The sequence below is a fragment of the Cetorhinus maximus genome, chromosome 4 (genome assembly GCF_964194155.1).
Source record: "Cetorhinus maximus chromosome 4, sCetMax3.hap1.1, whole genome shotgun sequence".
NCBI lineage: Eukaryota > Metazoa > Chordata > Chondrichthyes > Lamniformes > Cetorhinidae > Cetorhinus > Cetorhinus maximus.
In genome coordinates, this window is record NC_135882.1 from 175,898,791 (window position 1) to 175,917,241 (window position 18,451).

Here is an 18,451-nt window from a genome sequence, read left to right on the forward strand (position 1 = left end):
ACTGAAGCAAAACACAAGATGGTGGTAGACCATGTCAGCACTGTGGCGCCAAAAGACCTCATAGACATGAGCAGTGTCCAGCAATCACTGCGCAGCGCTTTCACTGCAATCGCCTGGGACACTTTGGAAAGTTGTGTAAGTCCAAGTACTTGAGATGTGCCGTGGATCCCAAATGAGTCCATGAGAAAGATGAGCCACATCAAGAAGAAGTCCAACAATGTTTCTTGTGAGAAATTATTAATCCCAGATTTACATTTTGGAATTCTGACACATCTGTAAACGGTCACCTCTCAAATTTCAAATTAGTCACAGGAGCCAGTGTGCCAGTCCTGTTGGATAAGGAACTGTGGCTAGCCAAACAATGTCTGAAGTCACTTACAACAGTTATATGGACCAGGAGGCATCAAGGTCCAGGTCAAAGGTACGCAGCAAGCAACGCTCCACTATATAAATAAACAAATACAGGAAAAGTTAAATGTACTCCACAACTAAGAATTTTCTCTCCTAAGCAGAAAAGCCTGTGCAGACCTCAGCCTCATCCAAAAGATTGATGAGATTAACCAGATGCCAACAGCAGTTTCTCACAGGTTAAGTTAGATCAGAAATCGGAGTTGCTGACAACTTTTATCACTCATTTTGATAGATTCTGCTTCAATCATTTGCCCTTCGGCATGACCCTGGCAGACGATGTTGGCCATCTTACAATGCCTGAAAGGAGTCATCTGCCATATGGATGATGTCCTTGTCCATGGTACGACTGCTGAGGAACACGACAGTAGAGCCATGGCTATCCTGAAACACTTACAGGAAGCAGGATTGACGCTGAATGATAAGTGCAAGTTCTTTAAGACCTTCATTTGGTACTTAGGTCATATTGTGAGCAGCAAAGGCATCATGGCAGACTCACACAAAACGAAGGCAATTAGTGAGTTTCCAACTGTGTCATCCATTCCAAAACTCCAAAAATTCCTGGGCATGATGAACCAGTTAGTGAAATTTCTGCCCAACCTGCTGCAGGTCACAGAGCTTCCGCCATATCTTCTCAAAAAGAAGCAAGCGTGGTGTTGGGGTGCACAGCAAGAGCAAGAATTACATCAAAGACAAGCTGCTACCCTAGCTCACTATGACCCATCCTTGCCAACTGCAATTGCAGTGGATAGCACATCAACTGGGCTAGGGAAGTTCTATTACACATCTAGGGGGCTGTCAGACACAGGGGTGCATTATGCAGTTATTGAAAAAGAGGTCCTTTCAGTAACGTAGGTTTGTGAGAAGCTCTCTGATGAGATTGTTAGGCTGAAAGTGATCATCGAGACAGATCACAAAGCACTGGTCTCACTACTGAACAAGAAAGAGCTCGCCAGGATCCTCCGCAGAAATCAGAGATTCCACTTACATCTCATGGACTTTGCATACAAGACAGTATATGTCCAAGGGAGACATCAAACAACTGTGGACACATTGTCCAGGACCACAGTCGACCATCCTGTGACACATAATGTCAATCTGGTTGACCTGTTCAAGTCATATTCCCAGTTCGTGACAACACAACTGCCCGTGAGCTCTGAAAAGCTTCAACAAACATGCCAGGAACAGATGCGAGATGAAGAGTGTGTCCGCATCCCTCAGCACTGCCGACAAGATTGGACACTACAGCGTCCAGGTGGCAATGTTATACAAAGTTATTTCGAAAAGCAGAAATGCTTCACTCTAATTGATGATCTGCTGGTATATAATGGGCATTTTATTTAATTCATTCATTGGATGTGGGCGCAGTGTTTATTGCCCTCCTTAATTGCCCTAAGAAGGTGGTGGTGAGTCACCTTCTTGAACCACTGCAGCCCATGTGGTGTAGGTACACCCACAGTGCTGTTAGGGAGGGAGTTCCAGGATTTTGGCCAGCAACAGTGAAGGAACAGCAATATGTTTCCAAGCCAGGATGGTGAGTGACTTGGAGGGGGACTTCCAGGTTGCGGGATCCCATGTACCTGCTGCCCTTGTCCTAGATATTAGTGGTCATGGGTTTGGAAGGTGCTGTCCAAGGAGCCTTGGAGAGTTGCTGCAGTGCATCTTGTTGATGGTACAGACTGCTGCCACTGTACGTCGGTGGTGGAGGGAGTAAATGTTTGTGAATTGGGTGCCAATCAAGCAGGCTGCTTTGCCCTGGGTGGTGTCAGGCTTCTTGAGTGTTTTTGGAGTTGCACTCATCCAGGCAAGTGGAGAGTATTCCATCACACTCCTGACTTGTGCCTTGTTGATGATGGGACAGATTTTGGGGAGTCAGGAGGTGAATTGCTCACCACATGATTCCTAGCCTCTGACCTGCTCTAGTAGCCACAGTACTGATATAGCTAGTCCAGTTCAGTTTCTGGTCAATAGGAACCCCCAGGATGTTGATAGTAGGGAATTCAGCGATGGTAATGCCACTGAATGTCATGGGGTGATGAGTAGATTCTCTCATGTTGGAGATAGTCATTGCCTGGCACTTGTGTGGCACTTAGGTTACTTGCCACTTGTCAGCCCAACCCTGGATATTGTACAGGTCTTGCTGCACTTGGACATGGACTGCTTCAGTATCCAAGAAGTCGCAAATGGTGCTGAATATTGTGCAATCATCAGCGAACATCCCCACTTCTGACCTTATGATGGTAGAAAGGTCATTGATGAAGCAGCTGAAGGTGGTTGGGCTGAGGGCACACCCTGAGGGACTCCTGCAGTGATGTCCTGGAGCTGAGATGACTGACCACCAACACCCACAACCATCTTCCTTTGTGCTAGGTATGACTTCAACCAGCAGAGAGTTTTCCCCGATTCGATTTCATTGACTCCAGTTTTGCTAGGGCTCCTTGATGCCACACTCGGTCAAATGCTGCCTTGGTGTCAAGGGCAGTCACTGTCACCTCGCCTCTGGAGTTCAGCTCTTTTGTTCATGTTTGAATCAAGGCTGTAATGAGGTCAGGACCTGAGTGGCCCTGGCGGAACCCAAACTGAGCATCAGTGAGCAGGTTATTGCTAAGCAAGTGCTGCTTGATAGCGCAGTTGATGACCCTTTCCATCACTTTACTGATGATCTTGAGTAGACTGATGGGGCAGAGCAAGGATGTCTTACTGCAGCTGTACAGGGCCTTGGTGAGACCACAGCTGGAGTCTTGTGTGCACTTTTGGTCTCCTTACCTAAGAAAGGATATACTTGCCATAGAGGGAGTGCTGCGAAGGTTCACCAGACTGATTCCTGGGATGGCAGGATTATCGTCGGAGGAGTGATTGGGCTGACTAGGCCTGCATTTGCTGGAGTTTAGAAGAATGAGAGGAGATCTCATTGAGTTGGGGCAGGGCTGGACAGACTGGATGCAGGGATGATGATTCCTCTGGCTGGGGTTTCTAGAACATGGGGTCACAGCCTCAGGATACAGGGTAGACCTGTAGGACTGAGATGAGGAGAAACTTCTTCACTCAGAGGGTGGTAAACCTATGGAATTCTCTACTACAGAAGGCTGTGGAGGCCAAGTCACTGAATATATTTAAGGAGGAAATAGATTTCTGGACTCTAAGGTGTCAAGGGGTATTGGGGGAGAGCGGGAGTATGGCGTGGAGATAGAAGATTAGCTATGATCACACTGTATGGCAAAGTAGGCTCAAAGGGCTGAATGATCTACTCCTCTTATTTTCTATGTTTCTAACCACATTGCTGTGGGTCTGGAGTCACATGTAGGCTAGACCAGGTAAGGACAGCAGATTTCCTTCCTTAAAAGGCATTAGTGAACCAGGTGGGCTTTTACGAAAATTGATAATGGTTTCATGGTTTCATAAGACTTTTAATTCCAGATTTTATTATTGAATTCAAATTTCAGTATCTGTCGTGGTGGAATTCGAACCTGGTTCCCCAGAGCATTACCATTACCAGAGCATTGATCATTCCCATCTCCGGCTGGTGTTGCTGCAATGAATCTACCAAGACCACTTGGGCACCACAAAGTGCAGAGCATGAGCCCAGTCTGCAATGTGGTGGCCGGGAATATCGAGAGAAATTGAAGAGATGATTTTAAACTACCAGGTGTGCGTGTTGCATAAAGCAGTCCAGAGGGAGCCCTTTATCTCCACTCCATTCCCTACGAGACCATGGGAACGTTTGGGAATGGATCTATTTCTATACATTGGCAAGCCCTTCCTCCTCATTGTTGACTACTTCTCTCAGTGGATAGAAGAGAAGCTTTTACACAAAATGACCAGAGATGGTCATTAGGTCATTGAAAGAAATCTTCATAATCCATGGCATTCTGAACTAGGTGATGCCTGACAATGGCCAAGATTCGCTAATGAATACTTCACTCATTTTGCCAAAAATTACAGATTTCAACACCTCACCAGCTCCCCAAGGTATCCACAATCTAACAGTACGACGGAAAGGGGCGTCCACACTTAAAACCCTCTTGAAGAAAAATGACAACTTTCCAATAAAACTTTCAACATATAGATCCATCCCAGTGCAATGTGGATCAGCCCCATCAGAGGTGCTGATAAAACTTCACACTGAACTTCCCATGTTGCTGAAGAAATTAATCCCAGGGTTGGCAATCAGGGACTATCAGAAGGTTCAGAGCCGAGAACGGTTCTACAGACAGCAACAAGCTCCACTCACAATAGAAGTACTGTCCTAGAAACCTGCCCAGGCTAAACAGAGGTGACAAGGTTTGGATCAGGGACCTTGACAGAGAAGGCGTCATTGTCCTGAGGGATGTAGATCAGTGTCGGTCTTATTGCAGCGGTTCAAGAAGGCAGCTCCCCACCATCTTCACAAGGGCAATTAGGGATGGGCAATTAATGCTGGCCTAGCCAGCAATGTCCATATCCCAAGAATGAATAAAAAAAACTTGATACATACCACAGAAGGCACAATCAGACAGAACAGGAAAGGTCTTCTCATTCCTCAGGCGAACCTCCTATCATGCATTTGAGCAAACCAGATCAGGCACCGGAGTATTTGAAATCCCAAGTACTACAATTTCAACTCCAGGCCAACAAAGCACAAAGCACTCCTCCAAACCTGAAAAGAACAAGATCTGGAAGAGTAAAGCCTCCAGGCCGTCTGAATCTGTAAAGTCAAAGACTTGGGGGAGGCGGGAGACGGGGTAACATGTAAACATTATTGTAAATACATTTTGGTAAAGACTTGAGGGGAGGTGTAGTATTAGGGTGTTCGGGACTGTAAGGGTTAATATGGGTTTGGGGAACAGTAATGCCCACATTATGATGCAGAGAGTCACACTGGGAGTGTAGAGTTTGACTCCGGTAGAAGTTGGCACAAATTTAGCACTAGTCAGGACTGTATCCTGTATATCTGTATATAGTTATGAGTTACTAATAACCATACAAACCTCTAGACTTCTTCCTGCCACAACATACAACACCCAGATCCCAATTCATTACAATGTGATCTCCAGATCCCAACCCACTGTAATGTGACTCCCAGATCCCAACTCACTGCACAGGCACCCCACTGGATCCCAACTCATGCAAAGTGGCCCCAGATCCCAACTCATTGCAATGTGATCCCAGATTTCAACTTGCAGTAATGTGATCCCAACTCACTGCAATGTGATCCCCAGATCCCAACCCACTGCAATGTGACTCTCAGATCCCAACTCACTGCAATGTGACCCTCAGATCCCAACAGACTGCAATGTGATCCCCAAATCCCAACCCACTGCAACAGGACCCCCAGATCCCAACTCACTGCATTGTGACCCTCAGATCACAACTCACTGCATTATGATCCCCAGATCCCAACTCACTGCAATATGACCCTCAGATCCTAACTCACTGCAATGTGATCCCCAGATCCCAACCCACTGCAACAGGACCCCCAGGTCCCAACTCACTGCACTGTGATCCCCAGATCCCAACCCACTGCATTGCGACCCGCAGATCCCAACCCACTGCATTGTGATCCCCAGATCCCAACCCACTGCAACAGGACCCCCAAATCCCAACTCACTGCATTGTGATCCCCAGATCCCAAACCACTGCATTGTGACCCTCAGATCCAAACTCACTGTATTGTGATCCCCAGATCCCAACCCACTGCATTGTGATCCCCAGATCCCAGCCCACTGCATTGTGATCCCCAGATTCCAACCCACTGCATTGTGATTCCCCAGATCCCAAATGACTTCAATATGATCCCCAGATCCCAACCCACTGCAACAGGACCCCCAGATCCCAACTCACTGCATTGTGACCCTCAGATCCCAACTCACTGCATTGTGATCCCCAGATCCCAACCCACTGCATTGTGATCCCCAGATCCCAACCCACTGCATTGTGATCCCCAGATCTCAACTCACTGCAATAGGACCTTCAGATGCCAACTCACTGCAATGTGATCCCCAGATCCCAACCCACTGCAACAGGACCCCCAGATCCCAACTCACTGCATTGTGATCCCCAGATCCCAACCCACTGCATTGTGACCCTCAGATCCCAACTCACTGCATTGTGACCCTCAGGCCCCAACTAACTGCATGTTGATCCCCAGATCCTAACTCACTGCATTGTGATCCCCAGATCCCAACTCACTGCAATTAGACCCTCAGATCCCAACTCACTGCAATGTGATCCTCAGATCCCAACCCACTGAAACAGGACCCCCAGGTTCCAACTCACTGCATGCTGATCCCCAGATCCCAACCCACTGCATTGTGATCCCCAGATCCCAACTCACTGCATGTTGATACCCAGATCCTAACTCTGCATTGTGATCCCCAGATCCTAACTCACTGCATTGTGATCCCCAGATCCCAACTCACTACAATGTGATCCCCAGATCCCAACTCACTGCAATGTGATCCCCAGATCCCAACTCACTGCATGTTGATCCCCAGATCCTAACTCACTGCATTGTGATCCCCAGATCCCAACTCACTGCAATAGGACCCTCAGATCCCAACTCACTGCATTGTGATCCCCAGATCCCAACTCACTGCAACAGGACCCCCATTTTCTAACTCACTGCATTGTGATCCCCAGATCCCAACTCACTGCAACAGGACCCCCAGATCCTAACCCACTGCAATGTGATCCCCAGATCCCAAATCTTTGCAATGTGATCCCCAGGTCCATCCAGGAGTTGCACTCACCAATCAGTGCAGTAAACACCTTGACGGTGTACGTGTGTGTGGATGAAGTTTGGTTGTTGGCTGCGGAGAATCCCTGTCGATCCTCTTGCTGATTCGCTCTCCTTCCTCTCGCTGTGTACCCACCGGCTTTCCGTCTCTCGCGGACGCTCAACGCGTTTTGAAATCAAACGGCCGGCCCCTGCGCGTGGCCGCCTCAAAACACACAAGGAGATTGTCCACGTCACCGCCAGCTCACCTGCCACGTGAGCTCAGGCCCCGCCACGGTGGCGCAACAACGACGTGATCATGTCAGTGACCTCAGGCCCCGCCCCTTCAGCGCCCCACCACCGCCCTCCCACGTGAGATGATGTTGGTCAATGGATGTTTCCCGCCTACAGCACGTGCTCTCAGTGTCAAAAAAAAGGAGGGAATTTCCCCAGGCTGCGCACTTCAAAATGTCACTGATTGTGTCTGGGATTCCAACATTTACACTTCCCCACCTTAGTGAGAAGCTGCTTGCACCCCCCACCCCCCGATCTGCTCCATCACCCAACATGGAAAAGACCTTCAAAATTGACTGTGTTTCTGTCTCCACTGATACTGCCAGACGCTGCTGAGTTTTTCCAGCACTTAGTTTTTATTTTATTTTTTAAAAACTTCATTGGGTGGTAAAGCCCTTTGAGACATCCAGTGGTCACAACAGATGTTATATTAATGCAAGTCTTTCATTTTTTTTAAAATTAGTAACACTCACCTTTGGATCAAAAGGTTTCAGGTATCAAGTCCCAATAAATATCCCAAAAATTTCCACCCCCTCATCCTGCCCAATGTACAGTGAGACCAGCTCACAACCCATTCTGGCACTTGTCACCTGATTCTACGATCTTATTCATTAGTCTATAGTGGGGATCCTTATAAAAGGCCTTTTGAAAATTCAAATAAATTACATCTACATTACCAATACCCACTCTGTTATTTCTTCAAAACATTCAATTAAGGTTGGCCAAGCAAGATTTTCCCTTCTGGAACCTATTTCTATATGTTCTTTTATTCTCTCCTTGGGAAAAATAATAAAATCCCTACTATCACCTATGTTAAACTGACTGGTCTATAATTGCCTGAATAGGTTCAGTCCCCATTGTTAAATATAGGGATTACATTAGTTATTTGCCAGTATATTAGCATTACACTTGGACCCAAGTTGTATGATCGTTTAGGTTTAGAAACAAAACAAAATGTTGAGTATGATATGAAGCTAAAACCAAGGTAATACAGAGTGTGATGTATATACGGTAATGTAGAATCTTGTCCAATGGAACTTTTGAGGTTATGTCATGAAGCTATTAATGTATATAATATTTTGAGAAATATTTTTCTTTTAAAATAGAGGCTTAGTTTGTTGGTGTGTTTTAATTGGATTAAAGCCACCTAGCCCGGGTGCTTTGATGGACCAGTTTTAGATGTAAAGAGAGAGATAGCTGCATTTGCATTTTTTTGAATAGAGCATTCAAGAAGTGGGGTGAAAGCTTGACGCTTTTCCAGCAGCTACCAAGCAATATGTTTATATTATTAATAAAATTGGTACTATGAAAGGGGTTTCATTGTTAAAAGATAAAGTTCTAAGAGGCTGGTGAGACATTGAGAATTTGAATTCAATCAGTGGTGGTAGGTATAACTTCAGTAGTTTTCGGGTGTGCAGACAGAGGCAATGTAGGATCAAAAGGCAGCTGCAAGCCTCCAACTGGCTCCACAGTGGAAAGAACCTCATTCTGAATTTGTAAGGTGAAAATTCTTTGCCTGGTGTTTGGTTAAGTCTATGGGTTGCTGTTGCCTGAATGGAGATTAGTTTGGGAATTTGTTAAAAGTTATGATAGTAGTAATTTGTAGCTATGTGTATATATTTTAACCTGTGGTAAATCAATAAAATATTTCAATTAGTTTAATGTAAAACCTCGAGAACTAGGTCTGATTCCTGAGTATAGAGTCGCATTTCAAACATAACTTAAATTATTGGTTATGACAATTGTTTAAAGTTTCCCTCTGGGGTTTTTTAAATAACTCCGCTTTACCAACTGCATCAGTCATAACAGGTTACAATAGCACTGTGCTTAGAAGCAACAATTTAACATACTGATTTCTTCCCCAAATATGATCAAATATTTTGAACCACGAAAGAACTGGACATGTCTTTTTTTTAATACAGCAGAGTTATAGCAGACTACATACAGTCAAAAATACAGTGACAGTTTTCATCACCATCCAGTTGGTCAACATTTCCACTCGTACACAATGAACAGATCCAGTTCTCGATCCTAATGTCAAAGAGCATCACAGTAACAGTGAGTGATGGGCAGGCAGAACATTTACAAGTACTTGTTCCTTCTGTAATCAAGTCACTCGTCAATGCAAGATGAACTAATTCTTCCTCCATTTATGAAATACAGTTACCACAAACAGAAACACATCAATTTCTTGGGTAATTTACAACATCAGTTCATTAACATTTTTGTAAATTTTTAAAAAAATTTTCCCTTCCCCTGAGCAATGTGTGTACAAGAGCAAGAATGTTGATAACATTCTCCAGTGTGAGCAAATTGGAAGATTCACATTACATTACTTTATCACATTACTCGATGTCAAACAGCTCAGTTATTTAATTCTACTGTTAAAATAAAACAAAAGTGGCCACATCATGGATTTGTACTGTGTAAATAAGGGGACTTAAATCCTAGGATTGCAAGTTTGAAAACACAGGACGACAAGATTCCAAATTACAAATAAAACCCTTTGCTGAGCAACAACTTGAAAATTCTGAAATAAATAAAAACCTAACGTAACCAGCGACAGTTCAGGTGAGCATCCCCAAGGAGTTGCTTAGTCACACAGAAAGAACCCAAATCTGCGCCAAGTCAACTGGCCAGTTGGACAAGGTACCAGACGGCAACCAGCGCCTATAGAATCAAAGCAGCAAGCTTCAGGAAACAGCAAAAACTGGCGCAATAAACATTCATTGCCAATCCACACAAAGCATATTTAAATCAGGAATGATGTATTCTTTTTGATTTTATTTCCATTAGATCATGCCTCAGATTTCAATAGGGATTTATAAAAAATATATTTTTAAAACGAAATGTGATAATTGTTTTCAAGTGACGTCTGCATCCAAGTGATATGTTCTTATTTAATGGCTTACACCTCTCAGATAATGGTGCAAAAATAACTTGGCAGAGGCACAATCTAACAGAATAAAATCTTGTTTACCCTGTTAAGATGCTATTAACAGTAGATACAAACATGTCATAATATGGCAAAACAAATGACAAAATAGATAATTAGACACTGAGATGCTACAAGGCAATTTCATTTGTCCATTATCCTGTTTCCCAGAGATATCCTTTAAAAATGTATGAATTTCACAATTTTTCTTGTTTTTTTTTTACATCTGATCTACAACTGAGGTATTTGGATTTTTTTTTTACAAGCATACCAGAAGATCTCAAAGAACATCTTTGTGTAGTGGCATCACAGGACTAAATAAGCTTTTCAAAAAAAAGACCTTGTAGATACTGCATCTTTCATTCATAATTAACAAACGACCCTGAGCAGAAATGAACTCAAGTCCTTTGCTGCTGGTGTTCTGTGGGGTCTGATACAAAAGGGAATTTAAAAAGTGCTAACAATATTTTACACATCTTAAAATAATGGTGGTGTTAAAGCTAGGCAAATTAAAAATACAAGTGCAACAAAAATATGGCTATTAACAGGCAAAAGCCGTGAACACTTTTTCCTTCCTGATCTTCTACTACCTCAACCAAAGCACATTTAGAATCTTCCCCAATGACGTGAACAGGCTCTGTGCTTTAAACTGCACTGATATTCGAGTTAGCTCTGAATTGAACTACAGTCAAAGTGGGGAAATAAGCAAGGTCACTTGATAATCCTTGGAACCCTAAGCCTCCTCCTTTTTAACTACCTATAATAAAGAAGCAACAGCTTCAATGCATCTCCCATTTATCAGTGAAACTGCCCCTACACATCCGAAGACCTTCTACATGCTTAGGTTTAATGCAGTCTTCATGAGCTCAGACCAACCACTCTATTTCCTTTGCTGTGTACTTACAGCATAAAGTGCAGGAACTGATTTAAGTTCAATTACATGTGTGCACTGAAGAAGATTCCTGTTTGGCAAAGATCACTGTGGAACAACTTCTTTCAATGATGCTAATGCAGTATGAATACGCACATGTAGACGGTTTTCAAAATCATAACCAGCAAACTCTTCCTGCAGAGGAAGAAAATGAGAATTAACTAGCAAGGAAAAAATGCCTTCTTCTGAATCACCAACACCCACAAAAGATGGTTTATACTCAATTATAATACGGATAATAATGGGACTAAATTCAATATAAAATATTTTTACCCACCCAGATCATATCCATAAGTAGGAAGTGAAACAATTGAAAATACACCTTTGAATACTCAAAAAACAATTGCATCCCTCTACAAAAAAGTGTTGACTGTGCAAATTTTAAAATTATTTCAGGACTTTTTGAAAAATACAATTAAAAATTGGCATCTCAAATATCATTCTGAAACTGTCTAGTGGGTGAGTTAAATACTCCAGCGCCAGTGAAAACCAGTTGTGTCCCCAATTTGGATGCCAGAAGCATCTAAGTCCATCATGGTGAGAACACAGAATTTAGAGCTGGGACCAACAGCACCTTTCAAACCAACAACCTCTACCACCTAGAAGAAGGGCAGCAGACGCATGGGTACACCACCACCTGCAAGTTGCCCTCCAAGCTACACACAATCCTGACTTGGAACGAGATTACTGTTCCTTCAATGTGTCTTGGGTCAAAATCTTGGAACTCCCTCCCTAACAGCACTGTGGGTGTACCTACACCACATGGACTGCAGCGGGTCAAGACGACAGTTCACCTCCACCTTCTCGAGGGCAATTAGGAATGGGCAATAAATGTTTTGCCTGGCCAGCGATTCCCACATCCTGTGAAAGAATTTTTAAAACCTACCCATCTATGTTGGAGTGTATCAAGTGTGCTTAACAATGACAGATGTTTAGTCAACAAGTAACACATTTTGCAATGGTGGCTATTTGTTTACAGTACTGACATGCAAGGATTACACAAAGTCAAAAATATCATCACAACTGCAAAGTCTGTTCTTATTGCACATGAGTTATCTAACTTACCTTGGCTTGGTACAGTAAAGTTTTGCCTTTGTCCAAAGTCTATCATTAAAAAAAAGGAAAAAACGTATCATTAATATATCCTTTAGCCAAATAATGTTGGAGTGCTACAACATTACAATTCACAGAATCTTTACACTGCAGGAGGCCATTTGGCTCATTGAATCTGCACTGGCTCTCTGAAAGAGCATTCTCCCTAGTCCCACTCCCCTACCTTATCCATGTAACCTTGCACACTCTCCCTTATCAGATATCAATCCAATTCCCCTTTAAATGCCTCGACCGAACCTGCTTCCACCATTGTCTCAAGAAGTTCCTTTCAGACTCCAACTACCCTCTGGGTGAAAAAAATTTTCCTCACATCACTTTTACTCCTTTTTCAAATTATTTTGAATCTGGGCCCTCTAGCTCTTGACTTTCGCTTGAGAAGGCGGTGCCTTAGTGGTATTGTGCCTAGACTAGTAATCGAGACTCAGGATACTGCCCTGGGTACCCGGGTTCAAATCCCACCACGGCAAATGGTGGAATTTGAATTCAATAAAATATATGGAATTAAAAGTCTAATGATGACTGTTAAATGCTCTCTGAAATGGCCGAGCAAGCCACTCAGTTGTATCAAATTGCTAAAAACAAGTGAAAAAGGAATGAAACCACACGAATCACCCGGCAAAGATCTAGGCACCAGAAACAACAATGGCAAACAGCCCTGTCGATCTTGCAAAGTCCTCCTTACTAACATCTGGGGGCTAGTGCCAAGATTGGGAGAGCGTCTCACAGACTAGTCAAGCAACAGCCTGACATAGTTATCCTCACAGAATGATACCTTACAGATAATGTCCCAGACATCACCATCACCATTCCTGGGTATGTCCTGTCTCACCGGCAGGAAAGGCCCAGCAGAGGTGGCGGCACAGTGGTATACAGTTGGGAGGGAGTTGCCCTAGGAGTCCTCAACATTGACATTGGACCTCATGAAGTCTCATGCCATCAGGTCAAAGCTGGGCAAGGAAACTTCCTGCTGATTACCACGTACCATTCCCCCCTCAGCTGATGAATCAGTGTTCCTCCATGTTGAACGCCACTTGAAGGATGTACCGAGGGTGTTAAGGGTGCAGAATGTGCTCTGGGTGAGGGACTTCAATGTCCATCACCAAGAATGGTTCGGTAACACCACTACTAACTGAGCTGGCCGAGTCCTAAAGGACACAGCTGCTAGACTGGGTCTGCGGCAGGTGGCGAGGGAACCAACAAGAGGGGCAAAACAGACTTGACCTCATCCTCACCAACCTGCCTGCCGCAGACGCATCTGTCCATGAGAGCATCGGTAGGAGTGACCGCTGGACAGTCCTTGTGGAGACAAAGTCTTATCTTCACATTGAGGATGCCCAACATTGTGTTGCGTGGCACTACCACCATGTTAAGTGGGATAGATTTCAAACAGATCTAGCAATTCAAGACTAGGCATGAGGTGTTCTGGGCCATCAGCAGCAGAATTATACACAACAACAGTCTGTAACCTCATGGCCCGATACATCCCCCAATCTACCATTACCACCACGCCAGGGGATCAGCCCTGGCTTGATGAAGAGTGCAGGAGGATATGCCAGGAGCAGCACCAGGCATATCTAAAAATGATGTGTCAACCTGGTGAAGATATAACACAGGAGTACTTGCTGCTAATGCTTGTTTGGCATGCAACTGATGAAGAGAGCTAAGTAATTCCACAACCAACGGATCAGATCTGAACTCTGCAGTTCTGCCACATCCAGTCATGAATGGCGGTGGACAATGAAACAACTCACTGGAAGAGGAGGCTTCCTTATTTTTAAACTCCAACCCCCCTAGCAATACAGGCCAAAATTCCATTTGCCTTCTTAATTACTTGCTGCACCTGCATGCTTACTTTTTGTGTTTCATGCACAAGAACACCCAGATCCCTCTGTGCTGAACTTTTCTTTGGAGTCTCTCTCCATTTATATAATAGTCTGTCTTTTGATTCTTCCTACCAAAGTGCATGACCTCTGTCTATATCCCCTTGCAGACTCTACGTCCTCATCACAACATGCCCTCCTATCAATTTTTGTATCGTCAGAAAATTTGGATACATTATGCTCTGCCCCCCTCCTCCAAGCCATTAACATAGATAATAAATAATTGAGGCCCTAGGACTGATCCTTGTGGCATCCACTAGTTACGTCTCTAAAACAGAGTTTCCTCCTCTGTCAACATGGCCTGGGTAGCATCTACCTCCTTGGTAAAGACAGATGCAAAGTATTCATTTAACATCCAAGCCATGCCCCTGCCTCCATGTGTAAATGCCCTTTTTGGTCCCTAATCAGCCCTATTCTACCTTTTAGCACCCTTTTTCTATTAATGTGCCTATATTTAAGTTGGCTGCCAGTCTTTTCTCATAATCCCTCTGTGCTTCTCTTATTTGCTTCTTCACCCCTCCTCTTAACCTTGTGTTCAGTTTGGTTCTCAATTGAATTTTCTACCTGACACCTATCATCAGCACACTTTTTCTTCTTCATCTTAATTAAGACCATAAGACGTAGGAGAAGTAGGCCATTCAGCCCATTGAATCTGCGCCACCATTCAATGGGATCATGGCTGATCTGATAATCCTCAATTCCACTTTCCTGCCTTTTCCCCATAACCCTCGATTCCCTCACTGATTAAAAATCTGTCTATCTCAGCCTTGAATATACTTGACAACCCAGCCTCTACAGCCCTCTGAGGTAAAGAATTCCACAGATTCACTACCCTCAGAAGAAATTTCTCCTCATCTCTGTCTTAAATGGGCGACCCCTTACTCTGAGATTATGCTCTCTGGTCCTAGACTCACCCACAAGGGGAAACAACCTCTCAGCTTGGGCCGAGGACACTACCCCGAGGAACTCCTGCATTGATGTCCTGGAGCTGAGATGACTGACCTCCAACAACCACAACTATCTTCCTTTGTGCTAGGTATGACTCCATCCAGTGGAGAGTTTCCCCCCCAATTCCCATTGACTCCAGTTTTGCAAGGGCTCCTTGATGCCACACTTGGTCAAATGTGGCCTTGATGTCAAGGGCAGTCTCACTCACCTCACCTCGGGAGTTAGCTCTTTTGTCCATGTTTGAACCAAGGCTGTAATGGGGTCAGGAGCTGAGTGGTCCTGGTGAAACCTAAACTGGGTATCAGTGAATAGGTTGTTGATTAGCAAGTGCTGCTTGATAGCACTGTTATGAACCCTTCCATTAATTTACTGATGATGGAGAGTGGACTGATGGGGCGGTAATTGGCCAGGTTGGATTTGTCCTGCTTTTTGTGTACAGGACATATCTGGGCAATTTTCCACATAGCTGGGTAGATGCCAGTGTTGTCGCTGTACTGGAACAGCTTGGCTAGGGGCGCGGCAAGTTCTGGAGCACAAGTCTTCAGTACTATTGCCGGAATATTGTCAAGGCCCATAGCCTTTGCAGTATCCAGTGCCTTCAGCCGTTTCTTGATATTATGTGGAGTGAATTGAATTTGCTGAAGACTGGCATTTGTGATGCTGGGGACCTCTGGAGGAAGCCAAGATGGATCATCCACTCGGCACTTCTGGTTGAAGCCTATAGCAAATGCTTCAGCCTTATCTTTTGCACTGATGACTTGGGCTCCTTCATCATTGAGGACGAGGATATTTGTGGAGCGTCCTCCTCCAGTCAGTTGTTTAATTGTCTACCACCATTCACGACTGGATATGACAGGACTTAGAGCTTAGACCTGATCCATTGGTTGTGGGACCGCTTAGCTCTGTCTATCACTTGCTGCTTTATGCTGCTTGGCATGCAAGTGGTCCTGTGTTATAGCTTCACCAGGTTGACACCCCATCTTTAGGTATGCCTGGTGCAGAGGATATGGGTGATGTGTGACAGAGCTTTTATGGAGGGGTGGGGGTGGGGCTCCCCTCCTTTTTGTTTTTTCCAATAATTTATATAGATTTTTCTTTTCCCACCTATTTTCATTATTTTTAAATGTATTTCCATCCATTGTTTTATCTCTACCTTTTAGCCTTTTTCGATTCCTTCACCCCACCCCACCCCCACTAGGGCTATCTGTACCTTGCTCGTCCTGCTTTCTACCCTTAATTAGCACATTCCTTTAGATAATATCACCATCTTCAACACCTCTTTGTCCTTTTGTCTGTGACATCTTTTGTTTATCTCCACCTATCACTGGCCCTCTATCCAGCTCTTCTTGCCCACCCCCCACCCCACCCCTTAAACCAGCTTATATTTCACCCCTTTTCTATTTTTCCTTAGTTCTGATGAAGTCATGCGGACTCGAAATGTTAACTGTGCTCCTCTCCACAGATGCTGCCAGACCTGCTGAGTTTTTCCAGGTATTTTTGTTTTGGATTTCCAGCATCTGCAGTTTTTTGCTTTTATCTAAGATGCTACATTTAGCTAGGTTCGTAATTTGCAATTTTGACTAATGTTGAATATACAAAAAGCAGCTCCCATACCTCTGGATTCTCTAACAACAGACATCCAAGCTCATAACAAGCATACGGCTGTATGTATGCATTGTTCTGACGACTCAACTCATCTTTTATAGCTAGCTGGAAGAACTGCAAGAAGAAAAAAAACAAGTTACAGTGTGAAAACCATGTATTGGTGTGTGTGTGTGGTGTGTGTGTGTACATATAATATAAATATATATTTATAGGTGTACATCGGTAACACCATGCACCCATAAGGGGGAAGGGAGAAGGCTTTAAATGCTGAGCCGTCCAATACTGTGGTAAGTAATAACTGCCTAACAACATTTTTGTTGTAAGTTGATCAAGTTCCTGGTTTTCAACTATATTTTTCCTTACAAGTGAATTACGAAGCACACTTATCAGACCAGGCAGAATGAATGTATCAATTTAATTAAATTGTAGAGCAGTAATTGAGCTAATTGTAAATACGTCTGTGCAATTGCAGGTTTCTGCAAAGGTATTTCTGCATTTTAGGTCTAGTTAGCAATACATTATTACAATACAGAATTGTTGATATACTGCAGCCGGAAGCTTCATATTGTACTTAATTTTATTGTTTGCTTTGATGCTCAGTATAAACACAGTCAACTCTTATATACACAGAAAATGCTTTATTCTTTATACAAGAAGGAGAATTGTTCAAGACAAACTATACCATACACACCTGAATAGCACCATCTGAATTTCCTAGACATTTGTGTATTGCACCAAGGAGTAGGTGTTTTAACCCAATTGTTAATGGCTCATGCATTTCCTGACAAGCTGAATAAAAGAGGACACATTAGATTGTCTACTGTAAAACCTGATTCACTGTCCATGCTGCATTCAGACTTAGAATCACCAATCATTATAGGAAAAATAAATAGGAAGATGCAAATATTGTGAAAAAGTACCGTTTTTTAAAACTACAGCTTTATTCAAAGTGTATTTACGGCATTAAAATTTCAGATCAATTTCAGATTATACTAATATAAAATTACAAACACTGGATGTACAGTATCAGGCTGATGTTGTTAAAGATTAAATATTCTCTTCCTGATAGTCTCATTGCTTCATTAATTCGATAAGGGTGAGCATCAGGAATTTAGAATTATCAATGTGCCAATCTTCCCACAGAAAGGATTAGGCAGAGGGTTGCACTTAAATGCAAGAGGAAGTCTATTTACATCAAGCACGTAGATGAGAGGCGGTTAAATGCTAATGTTTTATAACCACTGAAGTTGTTTCCACAAAGAAATGCAGTAGCCAATCAATAAGCAATCACTAACACCTCATACCCACTGTGGTGGAGTATTGTTAATACTGAACTCTCAACAGGTGGGTGAATACGGAGCTAAGCAGGCTGCGTATAGTGACACCACTAGTCCTGGCCAGAATGGAGATGAGTGTGTAATTCCCCAGTCAATCAAGTCTGCAGACCACAGTGCTGTTAAATGGCTGGTAATTCTGTTGATGTCCTCCACTAAGTGCATTTTGCTGGAGAAATAATCCTGTTTAATAATCCTGCTTAATCAGGAGATTTTGCTGTAGTTTAGGTCATGAGTGAAGTTTGCTATAACTGGTAGAGACTATTTTTAAATAGGCTCTGTTTGTTGAGTCAATAAATTATTTGCTGC

The 18,451-nt window shown here is 43.5% G+C and overlaps 1 protein-coding gene across 1 annotated transcript in view; it reads right to left on the minus strand.

Moving 5' to 3' along the window:
- Positions 1 to 9,290: 9,290 nt before the first annotated feature.
- ttc39c (tetratricopeptide repeat domain 39C) overlaps positions 9,291 to 18,451 on the minus strand; it is a 116,340-nt gene continuing 107,179 nt past the window's right edge. The window contains exons 11-14 of the mRNA XM_078541168.1: positions 17,500 to 17,597; positions 16,818 to 16,922; positions 12,328 to 12,366; positions 9,291 to 11,397 (exon numbers count right to left, since the gene is read on the minus strand). Of these exons, the coding sequence (XP_078397294.1) occupies positions 11,308 to 11,397; positions 12,328 to 12,366; positions 16,818 to 16,922; positions 17,500 to 17,597 (332 nt within the window). The 3' untranslated portion in view covers positions 9,291 to 11,307. The remainder of the gene's footprint in view (positions 11,398 to 12,327; positions 12,367 to 16,817; positions 16,923 to 17,499; positions 17,598 to 18,451) is intronic.